The sequence below is a fragment of the Arabidopsis lyrata genome (assembly GCF_000004255.2).
Source record: "Arabidopsis lyrata subsp. lyrata unplaced genomic scaffold ARALYscaffold_7, whole genome shotgun sequence".
Lineage (NCBI taxonomy): Eukaryota > Viridiplantae > Streptophyta > Magnoliopsida > Brassicales > Brassicaceae > Arabidopsis > Arabidopsis lyrata.
This window is the reverse complement of record NW_003302549.1, coordinates 6,794,879-6,810,978: the sequence shown is the minus strand read 5'-3', so window position 1 is coordinate 6,810,978 and position 16,100 is coordinate 6,794,879. Positions and strand designations below refer to the sequence as shown.

The following is a 16,100-nucleotide window of genomic DNA, read 5'->3' as shown; positions in this document are numbered from 1 at the left end:
CTGAGATTATCTGAACCGGATCGGATGAAATTGCATCTGTGCATCTTTATTTTTAATTATTGCGTCTGAGCCCCAATATTCATAGATAGTTCCCCAACCAATCCCTTTTTGATATCGTAGTGATTTAGAAATTTCATGTGGATCAATCAAATTGTATTTTCAAATTTTCGTAGTGTAATATAAAGGCAAAAGGAACAAAAGGTCCATTGACCTAGTAGTACAATTAATGTATCAGTTCAGTGGGGGTGGTGTTCGTCCGAGACTTGAAGATTATCGATGCCTTTAACCGCTGATTCGTAGTGTCTTCTTGTGGAGGAGGAAGACCTCTTCCCAACCTCCACCGGAGAGTTCCTCGGGATCACGCCCCGGCTTACGTCACTTGTACGGCTTCTCTGCAACAACTCCTCGCTGCCTGGAAAATTGTCCCGGCTGCCACTTACCGCTGTTACTCTCCTCGATGATCCTGCTGATTGTGCAAACAACGAGGAGCTCGGGATCTGCATCCAAAAAAGTTGAACAAAGTTTTAATACTTTTTCACCACATATTTCCCCAACTCATGTTTGAATGTGAGAGATATAATACCAAATGCAGAGTGATTCATACCATGGAGTCTCTAGCACTTGAGGATGTCTGTTGGTTCGAAATATTCCCAGAGTTGTCAAGAGCACCTGAAACTCTCCGTCGAGATGATTCCATATGCGGTCGCCCTTCTTCCTCGCCTTGGATGCAACAATTAACAACAAACAATGTGAATGATAATAACTTCTGTGCAGAAAAATGAGAATAACTTTCAAGTTATCAGGGAAACTTACCTGTGTATCTCTCGATGTTGGAAATGCCCGGAGGCAACGCCGCGCTAGTTCCAACAGCAGGATTCTGCAGCAGAAGAGACTCCATCAGAAAATGTCCAGCCAAAAGAGGTAGATTAACCAAGAACTCAAATTTTACTTACGAGCCCACGAGATGGGGGAGCTGTTAGTTGTGATTGTTGATACTTCAAGATTGTCCAGTCAAACACGTAATCAAATTGAAACCCTGCAACAGACAAATGAACTCCTGTTAGAGAATGAATTAGACAAAAAAATTGTTGACTGGCTCGTTCAAAGGGAAGAAAATCTCAAACCTTCACGGATAAAGAGATCCCGAAATATTCTTTTGAGATAAGCATAATCTGGTTTATCATCAAAACGAAGCGACCGACAGTAGTGGAAATATGATGCAAATTCGGACGGGTAACCACGACATAATGCCTGCAAGTGCAAGGCGATCATATAAGAATCAGACTGAGGAAAACAAAATTCTGAGTCAAAAAGCAGCATACTTGTGAAAAGGACTTACCTCAATGGATGTAGAAACTTTCTTTTCGCTAATCCTTTCGTACTTTTGCTTTTTGGTTCCAGCTTTCAGTCCTTGCCATGGAAGACTAAAACCAAGATATTCCACACATTATCAAAATGAACGAGTTAGGGAAATAAAGTGAAGCGAGACATGTAGCATAAACTCACCTTCCTTTGAGGAAATACATAAGGATGTAACCAAGAGACTCAAGATCATCCCTTCGGCTTTGTTCTTCAGGTTCGTAATGCCAGGAAACAAATAACAGCAGATGTGTGTCAAACCTTGATACTCAAACACATAAGGAGACTGACTGGACCACATTAACATGAAGCAGGTCTTGTCGAGCTTACCAATTCCCAAGTGAGTGTTCATACTAGCATATCTCGCAGTTCCTGTCAGGTTCTTATTTTCTCTGCAAATGATAATCATGGGGAAAACAAGCATTTTCAATCATCACATAACGACGGCATCATGCACAATGGAAGAACATTCAAGAGCTGATACAATGATCGCCTCACCTGTAGGGAATGTGCTGATGTGTTGTACTATCCCTGTACTTCTTAGCAAGACCAAAGTCAATGATGTATACCTTAGAGAAGGATTAAACTTAGTCAGTACAATGATGTCTCCAAAAGGATATAGTTAGGACATAAGATGATAAACCTGGTTTGCACGCCTTCCAAGGCCCATTAGGAAATTGTCTGGCTTGAGATCTCGGTGAAGGAAAGATTTTGAATGAAAATACTCAACACGATTGATCTTATCACAAAAACCAAAGGAAGAAAGAAGTCAATATTTCCTGAAACATAGACGAGCAAATGAGAGAAAGGGATCACATGAAGAAGTATACCATTTGATCAGCAAGCATGAGGACTGACTTCAAGGAAAGTTTCCTGCTACAAAAATTGAAGAGATCTTCAAGACTTGGTCCGAGTAGATCCATGACCAAAACATTATAGTCCCCTTCAACACCAAACCATTTGACATTTGGAACACCAGCTACCAAAGTTAAGGCAAAAGAAAGGGTGGTAAGAATCACAAACTTTACATAATCAGACATGAAGATTTCAGAAGATAAGAATCATTACTTCCCCCTTGTAGAATCCTGTACAACTTTGATTCATAGAGCAGCTGCGGATGTTTTGTCTTCACACTTTCCTGGGAAAACAAAAACAAAGAGAATCAAAATTTCAGCTTTGAACATAGTGGACTTGATCAAACAAAACATGTTGTGACAATGTTACTATATAGACTTATTAGCAACATCTACGACATGGATCATCAAATTATTAAAAAGGGATGACTGAAAAAACTGAGAAAGAAGAACTCACAAGCTTAATAGCCACTTCTTCATTCGTATGAATATTAGTACCTGAGAAATCACAAAGAATGTTAGAGATGCGAAATACACCAATGTGGCGAATTCGAGAATCCATAGAATTAAAAGATTGAGAGAGTGACGAACCGAGATAGATCTCCCCAAACGAACCACTGCCGATCTTTCGTCCGAGCCGAAACTTGTTCCCCACACGAGGTTCCATCAATAAACACGAAACCCTAATTACAATCTCAGATTCAAAAGGAAGGAAGAATGGCCCAAAAACGACCCTTCGGGAACAATCCAGAAACAACCCAGAGATCACGAACAATGAGATTACGGAATAAAAAACAGATTTTACGCCGACTAGAGGTGGATATACGAATCAAAACCCAGTAATCATCTTCCTCATGCTCTCGATCTGGTGAAACTCCATTTGAACAGAATGTCGTTTTCTGGGATGCTTCTCTCTCTCTCTCTCTCTCTCTCTCCTCTCAAGAATTGAATACGAAGATAAAGAAAAAAAAAGAAAGAAAGAGCTTCGATGGACAGAAAACGATGAGGATGTTTTTCTCAAAGTTTGGGTTCCTCTTTCCTTGCAGTTGCGGGTAATGTAAAAAAAAAAAAATTAAAAATTATTCACCTCTGCATGATTCCGGTTTTGTTGCTGTGTCGTTCGGTTTGGTTTCTATGCTTCGGTTACTAATCGGTTAACCAAACTCTCCCCAAATCATCCATTTCTTCATTTCATTCTAGAAATCGTGTGAAGTGGAGTAATAGATAGATCAGATCCCACGAAAGTAGATAAAACAATCTAATGATTTAGCAAACAAATATAAACGCTTTTTAATGAAATTTATTCAAATATCTACCTAATAGATACGATAAACCATCTTTTAATGCACAGACGCCACTATTTGAATTGAGTGAATAACTAACTTAAAACAAATTTTGGAACGAAAAACACAATAATACGTTGTTAACGTGTGAGTTTACTAGAATTCTATTAGCCAATTGATGGACTTTACTGCATTGTAGAAATCGTTTGAAATAGATTTGTTAGATTTCACGAAAGCTTATAAAACAATCTAATAATCTTGGCGAGATGTAAGAAATAAATATATGTCAAACATCTATAAAACAATATGATGAAGCATCTTTAAAGCCACAAAAACACTACTGTTTGAGCAGAATCATCCAACTAAACTAAAACTGGTTTTAGAATTATCCGGTTTACTTTAGAGTTTGAGCAAGCACGCTTACAACCACTTAGGTTTTTTGAGAATTTCATTTCATTGCTTTTACATAGGACAACTTTATTTTATCCTTATAATGGTTACAGGATATAAAAAAATTGGCCACTTACCAGGTGTGTTTGCTATGCATGACTTGAAAGCTATACAAAATGTTTCTTCTAAGTGGGAGTCCTGGAGGTAAAAAAAGTTTTTCTCTTTTGCTTTTAGTCGGATGAATGAATATTCTTACAGTTATCTGATTAGTTTAAATTTGTCTACGCATGATGCTTCTTTATTGTGTTTCTGGTCAGACCGTACAAGAGGTTGAAACTTCAAATTGAGATTGTCGTGATGAGCTAATCTTAGGACTTAGATTAGAGTACGTTTAATTCGTTTGAAACAATGCCTAGAATGCCACTATATGGGAACAAAAAGGCTGGAAAGCCACCCAATTTTTTAGAATAATAAAAATAAAAGAATTTAAATCAAATAAATAGAAAAGGGCCAAAAACTCTTACCCTAATTTGATAATTACGTATCCCTGCCACCAATCTAACTCACTCCTCTTCTTCTTTCACGCTTCTTCTTCTTCTTCTTCTTTTATTTTTTCTAGATTTTTTTTGGATCTTTCACTTTATATCTCTTCTTCTCCATCATCATCATCATCAATGAAACTTTAGATCTATCTTCTCCATAGATATCTTTTTGCGTTTCTTCATAGATTGAATCTTTCTTCATGTTTCTTCTCCATGGATATCTCCTCGTGCTTTCGTCCTTTGAAGTGCGCAATCGTTTGGTGAGAAAAACGGTTCACAAACTTCGACAAAGAAGGTTGACGGCGGATAATCGGCGACGACGACGATGAAGAAAGCAAGAAGAGGCGAATTAGTAAGTGTGACGACGCTAGGGTTTAGAATTACAATTGTTTCGTTTCAGTTGTACCTACTTATTTGTACCAGTTGTACCTAACTATTTGTACCATTGTACCTAACTATTTATACCAGTTGTACCTATTTATATGTCAGTTATACCAATTGTATCAATTGTAATATTATCTTTTAGTAATACCATTTGTACCAGTTGTCCAATTATCTCTCAGTTATACTATTTGTATCAGTTTTCCTATTATCTCTTAATTGTACTAGTTGTACTATTATCTCTTAGTTGTACCAATCGTCTCTTATTTCATTAAGGGTAATTTGGGAATATCACATTTACAGTGGCATTCAGATCACAAAATGGCATGCCGGATTCATTTTCTCCAATTAGTGGCAAACCAGCCTCGGACTCGTTTGAACTCGAGATGAGCTAAACCAATCTTAAGATCTCTGGGCCTTTGGGATGTGACATTTTTGTTATGGACTGTTTTTTTTTTTTGTTTTTAATTAGTGTGTGTATACAAAAGAAGTAATCAGTGTATTGGGCTGGGAAGGCTCATTCTTGGGATGGACCTTAGTAACAAAAGATTTAGAAATCTTCTATCTGATCCCATTGAAGTTCAGTAAGAATCAAGTCAAGTGGTTTATCTGGCATCTCATCTTCTAATAAATTTCAATCTTAGTTGGTTATTTATTTGCAGAGGTGTAATAAGTTTCTATGATTATAGGTTGGGCTTTAAATTCGGTATTTTCAGTTTAGGAAGTGTTTGTTTTTTTTTTTTTTTTTTATATGTAACAAACCTTTATTTATATGTAGCTTACCAACTTGAACTTCATATATATATATATATATATATTTTTGATAAACCCTTCATATATATTTTGGTTTCCTAAAGTTCAAAATCCTTGGATAATGAGAACTGATTATTTTTATATAGCTAAAAATAAAGTCTTGCATGTAATGTATTTAATTTAATAAAACACTAATTAGTTTTTGATAATCAAGAAATATTTTTTAATATTATTTTTTGTATAAAACGATTAAAAAAAACTAAAATGGCAGTTGCTAGGTTTTATAATTTTGGTGGGAGAGAAAAAAAGAAAAAAAGAAAGAGGATTTTAAGGGTTAAGAGTCGCCTCCCCAAAAACCCTCGTCTCTTCTGCTTCTTCTCCTTCAAATCTCTCTCTTATCTCTCACTTTCTTCACCAAATCCTCAGAAGATGAGCAACGACAAGGACAACTTCAACGTCTCCGATCTTACTGCTGGTTAAAATTTCCCCACTCCGATTACTCTTATCTATTTCTCCGCCTCTTAAGCCCTAATTTGCTCTGTTATCACTACTTTCTTACTCTTGTTCTTTCGTTTGCAGCTCTTAAAGATGGGGATCGAGCTGACCTTGTCAATGCTCTAAAGGTCAGTTTTTATTTTTCCTTCTGGAAATAAAATTCCCGAAAGCATTGCTATTGAAGGATTTTGAGTTACTTTTCTGGAGTTTCTCTATTAGAGTATCTTTCTTGTTGTTTAGACACTATAATAAGGCGTACATTGGTTTGGTGTCTTGGTTTCAATCTAATGATACTTTATAGATTCCTTGGAGATTTGTTAATATGTGTTAATTCACAGAACAAGCTGCAGAATCTGGCGGGTCAGCGTTCTGATGTGCTCGAGAATCTGACTCCTATTGTGAGAAAGCGTGTCGATGCCTTGAGGGATATACAGGTTAGAGAAATTTCCTTCGTTTAATGGGGATTTGTTTTGTTTTGTGAGAGTTTTCTCTCCTTGCTTAGTTTCAAAGTAAGTTAATTGCGTTTTGATTAAGTGATTACTGATGGCTTCTTTTCGCTCAGAGCCAACATGATGAACTAGAGGCAAAATTCCGTGAAGAGAGAGCTATTCTTGAAGCCAAGTATCAAAAGTTGTATCAGCCTTTGTATACCAAGGTAATTGTTTTAGTGAGAAAGTTTTATTTTCTGTTACTTCCTCTGTTAAATCACAAACCATTTTACTGAAATCAATGGAGATCTGTGTCTACTCTTTTTGCTTATGTTTACTTATCTGCAGCAGTGTTACTTATATATGCATCTAAAAATTCCTAATGAATTCTACTTGGCATCTTGTAATGGACAGCGTTATGAGATTGTAAACGGAACTACTGAAGTTGAACTGGCTGCAGAGGATATTAAGGTGGACCAAGGAGAGGAAAAAACTGCAGAAGGTAACTACATGAACATAATGTCTTCTTTGTTTGTTTTTAATCTTTTGGGAAAAACAAAAACAATTTAACATGTTTCTATGCATTTCATTGCAGAGAAAGGAGTTCCAAGTTTCTGGCTGACAGCCCTGAAAAACAATGATGTTATTTCCGAGGAGGTATCCTATATGCGGTTTTGGTGTTCATTTTATAAACACTCCAATCATAACCATGGAAAATGGGCCTAGCTTATTGTCATTTATTTCAGGTCACAGAGCGTGATGAAGGGGCTCTCAAATATCTTAAAGATATTAAGTGGTGCAAGATTGAAGAACCTAAAGGATTTAAACTTGAGTTTTTCTTTGATACGAATCCGTATTTTAAGAACACTGTCTTGACAAAGTCTTATCACATGATTGATGAAGATGAGCCACTGCTTGAGAAGGCTACGGGGTAACTGCTTATGCTCTCTTGCAATTGTTGTATACTTTTCAGTATATTCTGCTTAGCTGATTGCATTGAGCTGTAGAATTTTTTGCTTCACTTAAATTGCAAATGGATTCTGACTCTTTCCATACATTTTCAGGACAGAAATTGATTGGTATCCTGGAAAGTGTCTAACTCAGAAGATTCTTAAGAAGAAGCCTAAGAAAGGTTCAAAGAATGCTAAACCAATCATTAAAACCGAAGACTGTGAAAGCTTCTTCAACTTCTTTAGTCCTCCAGAAGTTCCGGATGAAGATGAAGATATCGACGAGGAAAGAGTAAGATAACGGTCTTTAGGATAACCTGTCATCATATTTAGTTAACGTATTTAGTAATTCTTCCCCGATTTTGCAGGCTGAGGATCTTCAAAATCTGATGGAACAAGATTATGACATTGGGTTCGTCTTTTTCTTAACACACTTTCTCTGTTGAGTTATGGGTTTGCTTTTAAGTCATGGATCTACTTTATCACTGCAAACTAGGTGGTTATCCTTTCATTATCTGATCACAAGCACCTTTTGCTTTCTGCAGATCTACTATTCGGGACAAGATTATTCCTCGTGCTGTCTCATGGTTTACTGGTGAGGCTATGGAAGCAGAGGATTTTGAAATAGACGGCGATGAGGAAGATGACATTGAGGAGGATGATGAAGAGGATGAGGAAGACGAAGATGATGAGGAGGATGATGATGATGAGGATGAGGAGGATGAAGAAGAAAGCAAGACCAAAAAGAAGGTATAAAGTGCCCCAGGTATAGTTGTTTCATTTGTTTTTTAATTCTTCCTGCCACGTTAGTTCTTACTAATCCTATGAAATCGTTTTAATTTCTTTTTGCAGCCATCAATCAGAAACAAGGTATGTATCCGTCACTTTTCACTTCTAAAGAAGTTTTAGGCTGAGCATGGTCATGAAACCTTAGAATAAATATAGGAAATCCAGAGGCTCTAGAAGCCCATGAATCATACAGATTTCTGAAAGTCACCGAGCAAGCCTAAAAAGCATGAGTCAGTAACGAGGTCGTTATGTATAAGACTCTGAGAAGGATACATGAATGACGCAGCAGAGACTTAACAAGATCTTTAATCATGGCATGGGTAGTACGAGAGCATAATCATTCTCATGAATTCATTTCATTCCTATAGTAGCAATCAGTGTCTATGTTTGTGAACTCATTTCATTCCTATAGTAGCAATCAGTGTCTATGTTTGTGATAAATCATAAATGTGAGAATCATCTGCTTCTTTTTTCCGCTTGGAGTGCAGAAAGGAGGGAGATCTCAGATAGTTGGTGATGGTGAACGAGGTGAGAGGCCACCCGAATGCAAGCAACAGTAATCTCTACGCTCTACCAAACAAGGACTGCGTGAAAAATATGTGTCTGTTCATCAAGAATGACGATTGAGAAAAAGTTTTGGGTTTTTTAAAGTAAAATTCATCTCCATATTGATGATGCTCGTAGGAGTTTTGATCATTTTTCTATCGGTGTGTTTATTTTTTCTAAATCACTTTAATAGTAAACCTTCGTGTTTAATTTAAGAATCAATGAATCACCATCCCCTTCTCAGTCTCCGCCATCACTACTTCATTGTTTTGTTCTTTGGGAAGGGACAAATGTTTTTAACATGGAGTTGAAATTGTAGAAACAAACATGCATTTTTGTTTAGCTGTTTTTTTTTCCTTAGCTTTCTAAACTTTGTCGACGAAAGAGAGGTTTCAATTTCATTAACCATTTTTATTTGATCCTATTGGGTAGTGGGAACGATCATTATTCTTTTGTTTACTGTCTTTCGATATTCAATGTTAACTATTTTGTTGTGAATTAAGACTAAAAAGATGAATAATTGGACTATGACCATATTTTAGTCAAGTCAAAATCTGTCAACATCAGTTATGATGGATGAGTATAATATGCTTAATTTGACCAATGGCTCAGCTTGTTCAACACTAATTATCTATTATAACTGAGGTTCTGAACAACAACAATTTGGTCTAGTCACATAATCCATAAGATTAGAGCCAAATAGTAAATTGGAGACATGCTAAAGAGGGGACCCATCATAATGAGGAGAGAGGAAAAAACAAAAAAACCGCTTGGTTTACCATTCAGAGTATTTATTTAACTTATATTCCGTTTACAAACACAAGCCTTTCATTCTAGTTTCCAAGAAATTTACAAAAGGTGCTTGAGTAAGACCGTTGTTGATAATAAGTTTCTTTATTTGGTAATGAGACGATTCGGTCGTTGTTTCTTGAAATTCCACTGTTAGCCTCTGAGTCTCTGACTCTGTTTCCCGCCGATCTCGAATTTTTGTGATGATGGCTACCACCACCGCTAGATTCTCTGATTCATCTTACGAATTTAGCAACACAAGCGGTAATAGTTTCTTCGCCGCCGAGTCATCTATTGATTACCCGTCGGAATTTCTCACACCACCGGAGGTATCAGCGCTTCAGCTTTTGTCAAATTGCCTTGAGTCTGTTTTTGATTCACCGGAAAATTTCTACAGCGACGCTAAGCTAGTTCTCGCTGGCGGCCGGGAAGTTTCTTTCCATCGTTGTATTCTCTCGGCGAGAATTCCTGTCTTCAAAAGTGCGTTAGCCACCGTGAAGGAACAAAAATCCACCACCGTGAAGCTCGAGATGAAGAAGATCGCCACAGATTACGAAGTCGGCTTTGATTCGGTGGCGGCGGTTTTGGCGTTTGTTTACAGCGGCAGAGTGAGGCCGCCGCCGAAGGGAGCTTCTGATTGCGTAGACGACGATTGCTGCCACGTGGCTTGCCGGCCAAAGGTGGATTTCATGGTGGAGGTTCTTTATTTGGCTTTCGTTTTCCAGATTCCGGAACTAGTTACTATGTATGAGGTAAAAAAATACGATCTGCTAAATTCTCATTGATTCATAACATCAGTCAAAAAAAAGCAATTTCATTTTAAGTCTCTTCTTTATGCATTTCAGAGACAATTCTTGAAAATTGTAGACAAAGTTGTGGTCGAAGACATCTTGGTTATATTCAAGCTTGATACTCTTTGTGGTCAAACATACAAGAAGCTTTTGGATAGATGCATAGAGATTATCGTCAAGTCTGATATAGAACTAGTTAGTCTTGAGAAGTCTTTGCCTCAACACTTTGTCAAGCAAATCACTGGTATCCGCAAAGCGCTTGGTCTAGAGCCACCTGAACTACAAATACATGTCAAGAACTTATATAAGGCACTAGACTCTGATGATGTTGAGCTTGTCAAGATGCTTTTGCTAGAGGGACATACCAATCTTGATATGGCGTATGCTCTTCATTTTGCTATCGCGCATTGTGATGTGAAGACCGCGTATGATCTCCTTGAGCTTGAGCTTGCGGATGTTAACCATAGAAATCCAAGGGGATACACTGTTCTTCATGTTGCTGCGATGCGGAAGGAGCCAAAACTGATAATATCTTTGTTAATGAAAGGGGCAAATGTATTAGATACATTATTGGATGGTAGAACCGCTCTCGTGATTGCAAAACGACTAACTAAAACGGATGACTACAAAACTAGTATGGAGGACGGCACACATTCTCTGAAAGGCGGATTATGCATAGAGGTACTTGAGCATGAACAAAAACTAGAATATGTGTTGCCTAGAGAAGCTTCACTTTCTCTTCCAGTGACTCCCGAGGAGTTGCGGATGATGTTGCTCTATTATGAAAATCGAGGTATGGTTTCTTCTTTCACTTGAAAATCGAATTTCGGATAGGAAACTGAGTGGAACTAATGATAACTATGATCTATACTGTTCAGTTGCACTTGCTCGACTTCTCTTTCCAGTGGAATCTGAAATTGTACAGGATATTGCCAAATTGGACGAAACATGCGAGTTTACAGCTTCTAGTCTCGAGCCTGATCATCGCATTGGTGAAAAGCGGACATCACTGGACCTAAATATGGCGCCTTTCCAAATCCATGAGAAGCATTTGAGTAGACTAAGAGCAGTTTGTAAAACCGGTATGGATTGATTCGTATATGTCATCTCTTTTCTAACCAACAAAGAAATGATGTTTATTTCTTTAATTTGTATCATCAGTGGAACTGGGGAAACGCTACTTCAGACGTTGTTCGCTTGATCACTTTATGGACACCGAGGACTTGAATCATCTTGCTAGCGTAGAAGAAGACACTCCTGAGAAACGGTTACAGAAGAAGCAAAGGTACGTGGAACTACAAGAGACGCTGATGAAGACCTTTAGTGAGGACAAGGAGGAATTTGGAAAGCCTTCCACAGCGAAACCAACCTCTGCGATGAGGTCTAATAGAAAACTCTCTCACCGGCGCCTAAGAGTGGACAAACGGGACTTTTTGAAACGACCATGCGGAAATGGGGATTAGGGAATAGTAAATCATATCCCATTTCACTCCCGCAACTAAAAATGATGTCTCTTCAAATTATGAGATTTTTGGCCACCCTATGTAAGTTTTGTTGTTACTACCACATGTACATATTATCTGTTTTCATATTTGTTATTTTCTCTGTTTTTCATCTACGTCGTGTAGTTTTGTTCTTCACTTTGCATCATGTGTATTCTAGCTCCTAGTGCGTTTCAAACAAATATAATAAATTTTTAGCCAATGATATACGTTTTTGTGATCGGCTTGTTCACTCAAGAGATTGTTTTAGTGTGGTAAATAACGATCGACTGTTAATGAGAGAAAGGTTTAAGATGATTAACAAATCTAAATAGCATAATGTATCTTAAACTCTTACAATGATTTTCGAGGTTGGTCAGTCATTGACAACATCATCGCACCGTTCCTCTGTTCCACCACAAAACCGAATAAGACAAACGATGAGACGATTGCCTTTATAGAAGACAGAAAAGACACTCTAACTCAAAAAGAGACTCTCAAACCATGTGAGACTCACGTGACTTTTAGATTCCCTTCACGTGAACCGTGAACCATTCTTCAAAACTTAGGACAGGACAAAACCCTTTAGGTTCTCTAGGGCTGCAAAGGAGCATCAAGTACAACTGATTTTGAATCTTAGAGACAGTGACCTGAAAGAGCACTTGTCACTTTTCTATTTGTCATTAAGTTAGGGTTTTGATAGTACTCCCTTCACACGATTGAATGAAGTTTCAACCAAGATTTTCGACACAAAAAGGCATTGGTGGGGAACCGGTGCCTGAGTACCTTCCTGTGTCGGGCTTTAAGAACCAAAAATTTTGCAAATTAGATTACCCACCCATCTAAGTTACATACCATAAAATGTCATGCATGAATGATTTAGTATCGTCGTGAAGCTATGAGAAAAAACATTCACATATAGTGTATGTTCATACAAACTTTATCAAATCGGTATAAAGGAGGCATGTCAACTGAAACATATGGATCATTTCAAGTTTTCAACTATTATAATCATATAACACTCTTTCTAATTTGAGATATTTCATATTTGCCCATACTCTTGAAAAATATCTATACGAAAAATATCTTCGTCGACCGTGATTAGACATTGTAGTCATATCTCAAATTAAACAAACTTCATGATAATAACTGAAGACTTTTTTTTTTTTTATCATTCATACAAAATCATGAATAATGACAAACTGAAAAATAGCAATGTCTTTTTCCTTAATTACATGATATCTAACGTCTTCTAAATTCTAATACGTCTTCTAAATTCAATCTAATAGTACAAATATTCTTGTAATTATCCACTCACAAGATATTTTGGCAGATGATTAATAGCTTCATAAAATGTATGTTGACATAAGCACGTTTCATGAGAGTGAGAACCGTCGTTGTCATTAGTGGTTCAATAAAAATAGTAGACTGATAACAACTCCATGCCATAAGAAAGTAACAGATAGACCAATAAATCCAGTTGACATTAACAAATATTGTTCTTAATCAAACTATTTAGTAGTATATTAGTATTAAAAAACTTCAAGAAACTAGAATCTGACGGGGAATATTGCAAAATCTACCACATTTCAACAAGTGGCATTCAAAGTCTACCATATTCTCAAAATGTTTTCAAAATCTACCACATTCCAATAGCACATGCGGAATTGTGGACCAAAATACCCCTGAGTGGGACAGAGTCTGTGTCAGGGACATAGTCTGTGTCAGAGACAGAGACAGTTTCGTCCGGCGCTTCCAAAGAAGGAGTAGGTCTGCAATAAATGCTGCACATTTACATTTGCTAGATAATTGAATTTAATTAATAAAAATGATAATAGAGTAGGGTTAGACCATTAATTGCTCTTTTAATATATTAGATAAAAGAGGGGACAAGTTCAGATCGAATGAGTAATAGAATGAGATCGGGGACAAGTTCATATCGAATGAGTAATAGAATTAGATTAGAGACAAATTCAGATAGAATGGGTAATAGAACTAGATCGGAGACAAGTCAAATCGAATGAGTAATATAATTAGATCAAAAATTGAGCATGATGATTTTTATCATCCAATTCTCTTGACTGTCCATCGCCAGATGGTGTAGTTTTGCCCGCCAGAGATCTGGATTTACTCGGGGACAACTGGAATAGAATTAGATCGAGGACAAGTTCAGATCGAATGGGTAATAGAATTAGATCGAGGACAAGTCCAAGATGATGATAATAGAGCAAGATGATGAAATCGGGGACAAGATCTAGAGACAAGAACGAAATTTAATTGTTTAGTTTCATGAGATTTAATGTTTCTTGGTTAAAGCGCACGTGTTTCGAGAGAAGAGAGATAAATAGGGAAAGAAAATAAATATAGAGGAAAGATAAATAGAGAAGAGAGATTAATAGGGAAGATAAATAGGGAGGACAAAATGGTAATTCTATATCTAAATGTGGTATGAGTTGAAAGAAGAGAAGAAATGTGGTAGATTTTGAAAAAAATTGGGAAAAAGTAGTAGATTTTGTAGTTTTTCTAATCTGACGAGAGAATTAATTATAGATGAATGTTTTTCTTCTGTCGCAACTATCGATGAATGTTTGATTTAAAGAAAATAAGATTATTTTAGAATACTTTTTCCACGTAAAAACAGCATAAAATTTACTTTTACCATCGAGTAAAAACAAAAAAGTGCAGTGGAACTCATACGTCCAGATCCAGCAATTACGCACACGACACAAACTAGTTTTGTCATCCAGTCATCACCAAATCTAGACACAAACTATAAAATATGATCCAAAATTACTTAAAAGCCCTTCAGGTTCAGGGAGTATTTACCACGAAACTCCAAACTGGAAAGCCGGGGAAAGACAATTCCGAATAAGGGTAAAAGCGTAATCTTCACTTAGTCGTTCTTGAGCATCTCTCTGTACCTTAGAAACGAATCTAGCCTCTGTAGCTTAAGTTGCTGCTTAAACTTGTTGATGAAATTTGAAGCTTTATCGTCGACACCTTCTTCTCCTCCGTCTCCGATCGACGTCGTTCTTTCAACTCTCATAGTCTCCGGCCTTCTCTTTTCCACGGCCTCAACTGTCTCCTCTTCCCGGCCGATGTGTCTCTCGCTAGCAGATTTCATCATCTTCTTTGTAGCTTTCTTCTTCTTCTTCGTCGCCGGTTTACTCGACTCCGACTTCGTCCTCGCCGGTGTTTGCTCTTCTGGGGTTGGATCTGGGTCGGATCTGTATAAAGAAGGAAGCTTTATGGATTTTACCCGCTGCAAGAGTGATGGAGCTCCGAATCTAGGTTCGGTCATGACGTCATCTTCCGGGATCTTATCGATCGGGTCGACCCTGTTAGTCTCTTCGGGTCGGGTCATGAGCTCGTAAGCAGCGTAATCTCCTTCAGAATTGTGTTGTGGGAACTTGAAGTAAGGCACGTTGATGGATTTGACCCGTTGCAAGAGAGAAGGAGGTGGATTCTGGTTAGGATCCGACCCGGAGAAGTGGATCTCGGATTCTGGTGAAGGAGAATTGTAGAGATGGAAGTTGATGGACTTGACTCTGTCTATGAGCGAAGGAGGTCTGCCAAACCGTGCATGATTTTGGTCATGACCCGACCCGAAACCATCTTGATTCGGGTTGTGTTTTCTTGAACCGGAACTGAACCGGTTGGTGATGAAGATAGTGCCGATCGTGAAGTTGAGGAGGAGGAAGAGAGTCGTCGGAGTTAACCAGTTGGTCAAGCTTGTGAGTAGCTCCATTGTTGTTGTGTGTCGCAGAGTGAAGAATGCATTGTAGTGGATAATATTTATATTAGAGATATTTTTGTCTTGGTTATTCATTAATGACCTTGCGTTAGGTTTATGGGTCTTTGTTTTTTTTATTAATTTGTCTTTTTATATTGATTGTTTTCTAAAACAAAGTCAGATATTAAACAGTATATATGTTTGGTCTTAACGTAATATCAGTTAAATCGTCTAGTTTAGTAGCTGTGTAGAGAAGATAATCATCCATTTGAAATAGTTAAATCTATTTCTAACAGATAATTTAAGTAAATTAATTTTAATCCTATTTTTTTTTTTTTGAATAACCGCGGGTCTCCCAAAGGCTTCCTAGGCCCAATGACTAATCCCACGAGGCTGGCAATTCCCCTATGTAAACCTGCCAGTAGCCGTGCCTCGAACCCTGGTGGCGGAAGTCACAGCTGTGACCCCTTTACCACTAGGCCACAAGGCCCGGTTAATTTTAATCCTATTAGGTTCAATGTTTTCTTACATTAATT

The 16,100-nt window shown here is 37.5% G+C and overlaps 4 protein-coding genes across 7 annotated transcripts; 2 read left to right on the top strand and 2 right to left on the bottom strand.

Annotated features, from left to right (window-relative positions):
* Positions 1-120: 120 nt before the first annotated feature.
* Positions 121-3,204, bottom strand: LOC9305700 (casein kinase 1-like protein 1). Its single transcript, XM_021017811.1, has 14 exons — positions 2,805-3,204; positions 2,671-2,711; positions 2,428-2,497; positions 2,190-2,338; positions 2,003-2,098; positions 1,858-1,928; positions 1,690-1,751; positions 1,507-1,570; positions 1,340-1,424; positions 1,125-1,251; positions 954-1,036; positions 814-877; positions 605-720; positions 121-497 (listed from the first exon to the last, which is right to left on the bottom strand). The coding sequence occupies exons 1-14, from the start codon at positions 2,878-2,880 to the stop codon at positions 237-239; spliced, it is 1,365 nt and encodes a 454-aa protein (XP_020873470.1). The 5' UTR covers positions 2,881-3,204; the 3' UTR covers positions 121-236.
* Positions 3,205-5,870: 2,666 nt separating this feature from the next.
* LOC9305699 (nucleosome assembly protein 1;1) lies at positions 5,871-9,016 on the top strand. Of its 4 annotated transcripts, none has more exons than XR_002330418.1 (13): positions 5,872-6,037; positions 6,142-6,185; positions 6,396-6,491; positions 6,620-6,712; positions 6,900-6,987; positions 7,081-7,142; positions 7,232-7,416; positions 7,550-7,727; positions 7,804-7,847; positions 7,981-8,185; positions 8,288-8,305; positions 8,381-8,544; positions 8,713-9,016. XR_002330418.1 is itself a non-coding variant. In XM_021017921.1 (12 exons), the coding sequence occupies exons 1-12, from the start codon at positions 5,992-5,994 to the stop codon at positions 8,782-8,784; spliced, it is 1,131 nt and encodes a 376-aa protein (XP_020873580.1). In that variant the 5' UTR covers positions 5,871-5,991; the 3' UTR covers positions 8,785-9,016. The 4 variants fall into 4 exon arrangements, 2 of the variants coding, with proteins under 2 accessions (XP_020873580.1, XP_020873579.1); XR_002330419.1 differs by having other exon boundaries at positions 7,981-8,201; XM_021017921.1 differs by lacking the exon at positions 8,381-8,544 and having other exon boundaries at positions 5,871-6,037.
* Positions 9,017-9,567: 551 nt separating this feature from the next.
* Positions 9,568-12,059, top strand: LOC9303652 (regulatory protein NPR2). The gene is made up of 4 exons (XM_002869581.2): positions 9,568-10,311; positions 10,405-11,143; positions 11,229-11,432; positions 11,512-12,059. Exons 1-4 carry the CDS (start codon positions 9,763-9,765, stop codon positions 11,811-11,813), a joined length of 1,794 nt encoding a protein of 597 aa, XP_002869627.2. The 5' UTR covers positions 9,568-9,762; the 3' UTR covers positions 11,814-12,059.
* Positions 12,060-14,423: 2,364 nt separating this feature from the next.
* Positions 14,424-15,790, bottom strand: LOC9303651. The gene has a single exon (XM_021018002.1). It carries the CDS (start codon positions 15,658-15,660, stop codon positions 14,725-14,727), a length of 936 nt encoding a protein of 311 aa, XP_020873661.1. The 5' UTR covers positions 15,661-15,790; the 3' UTR covers positions 14,424-14,724.
* Between the last annotated feature and the right edge of the window lie 310 nt (positions 15,791-16,100).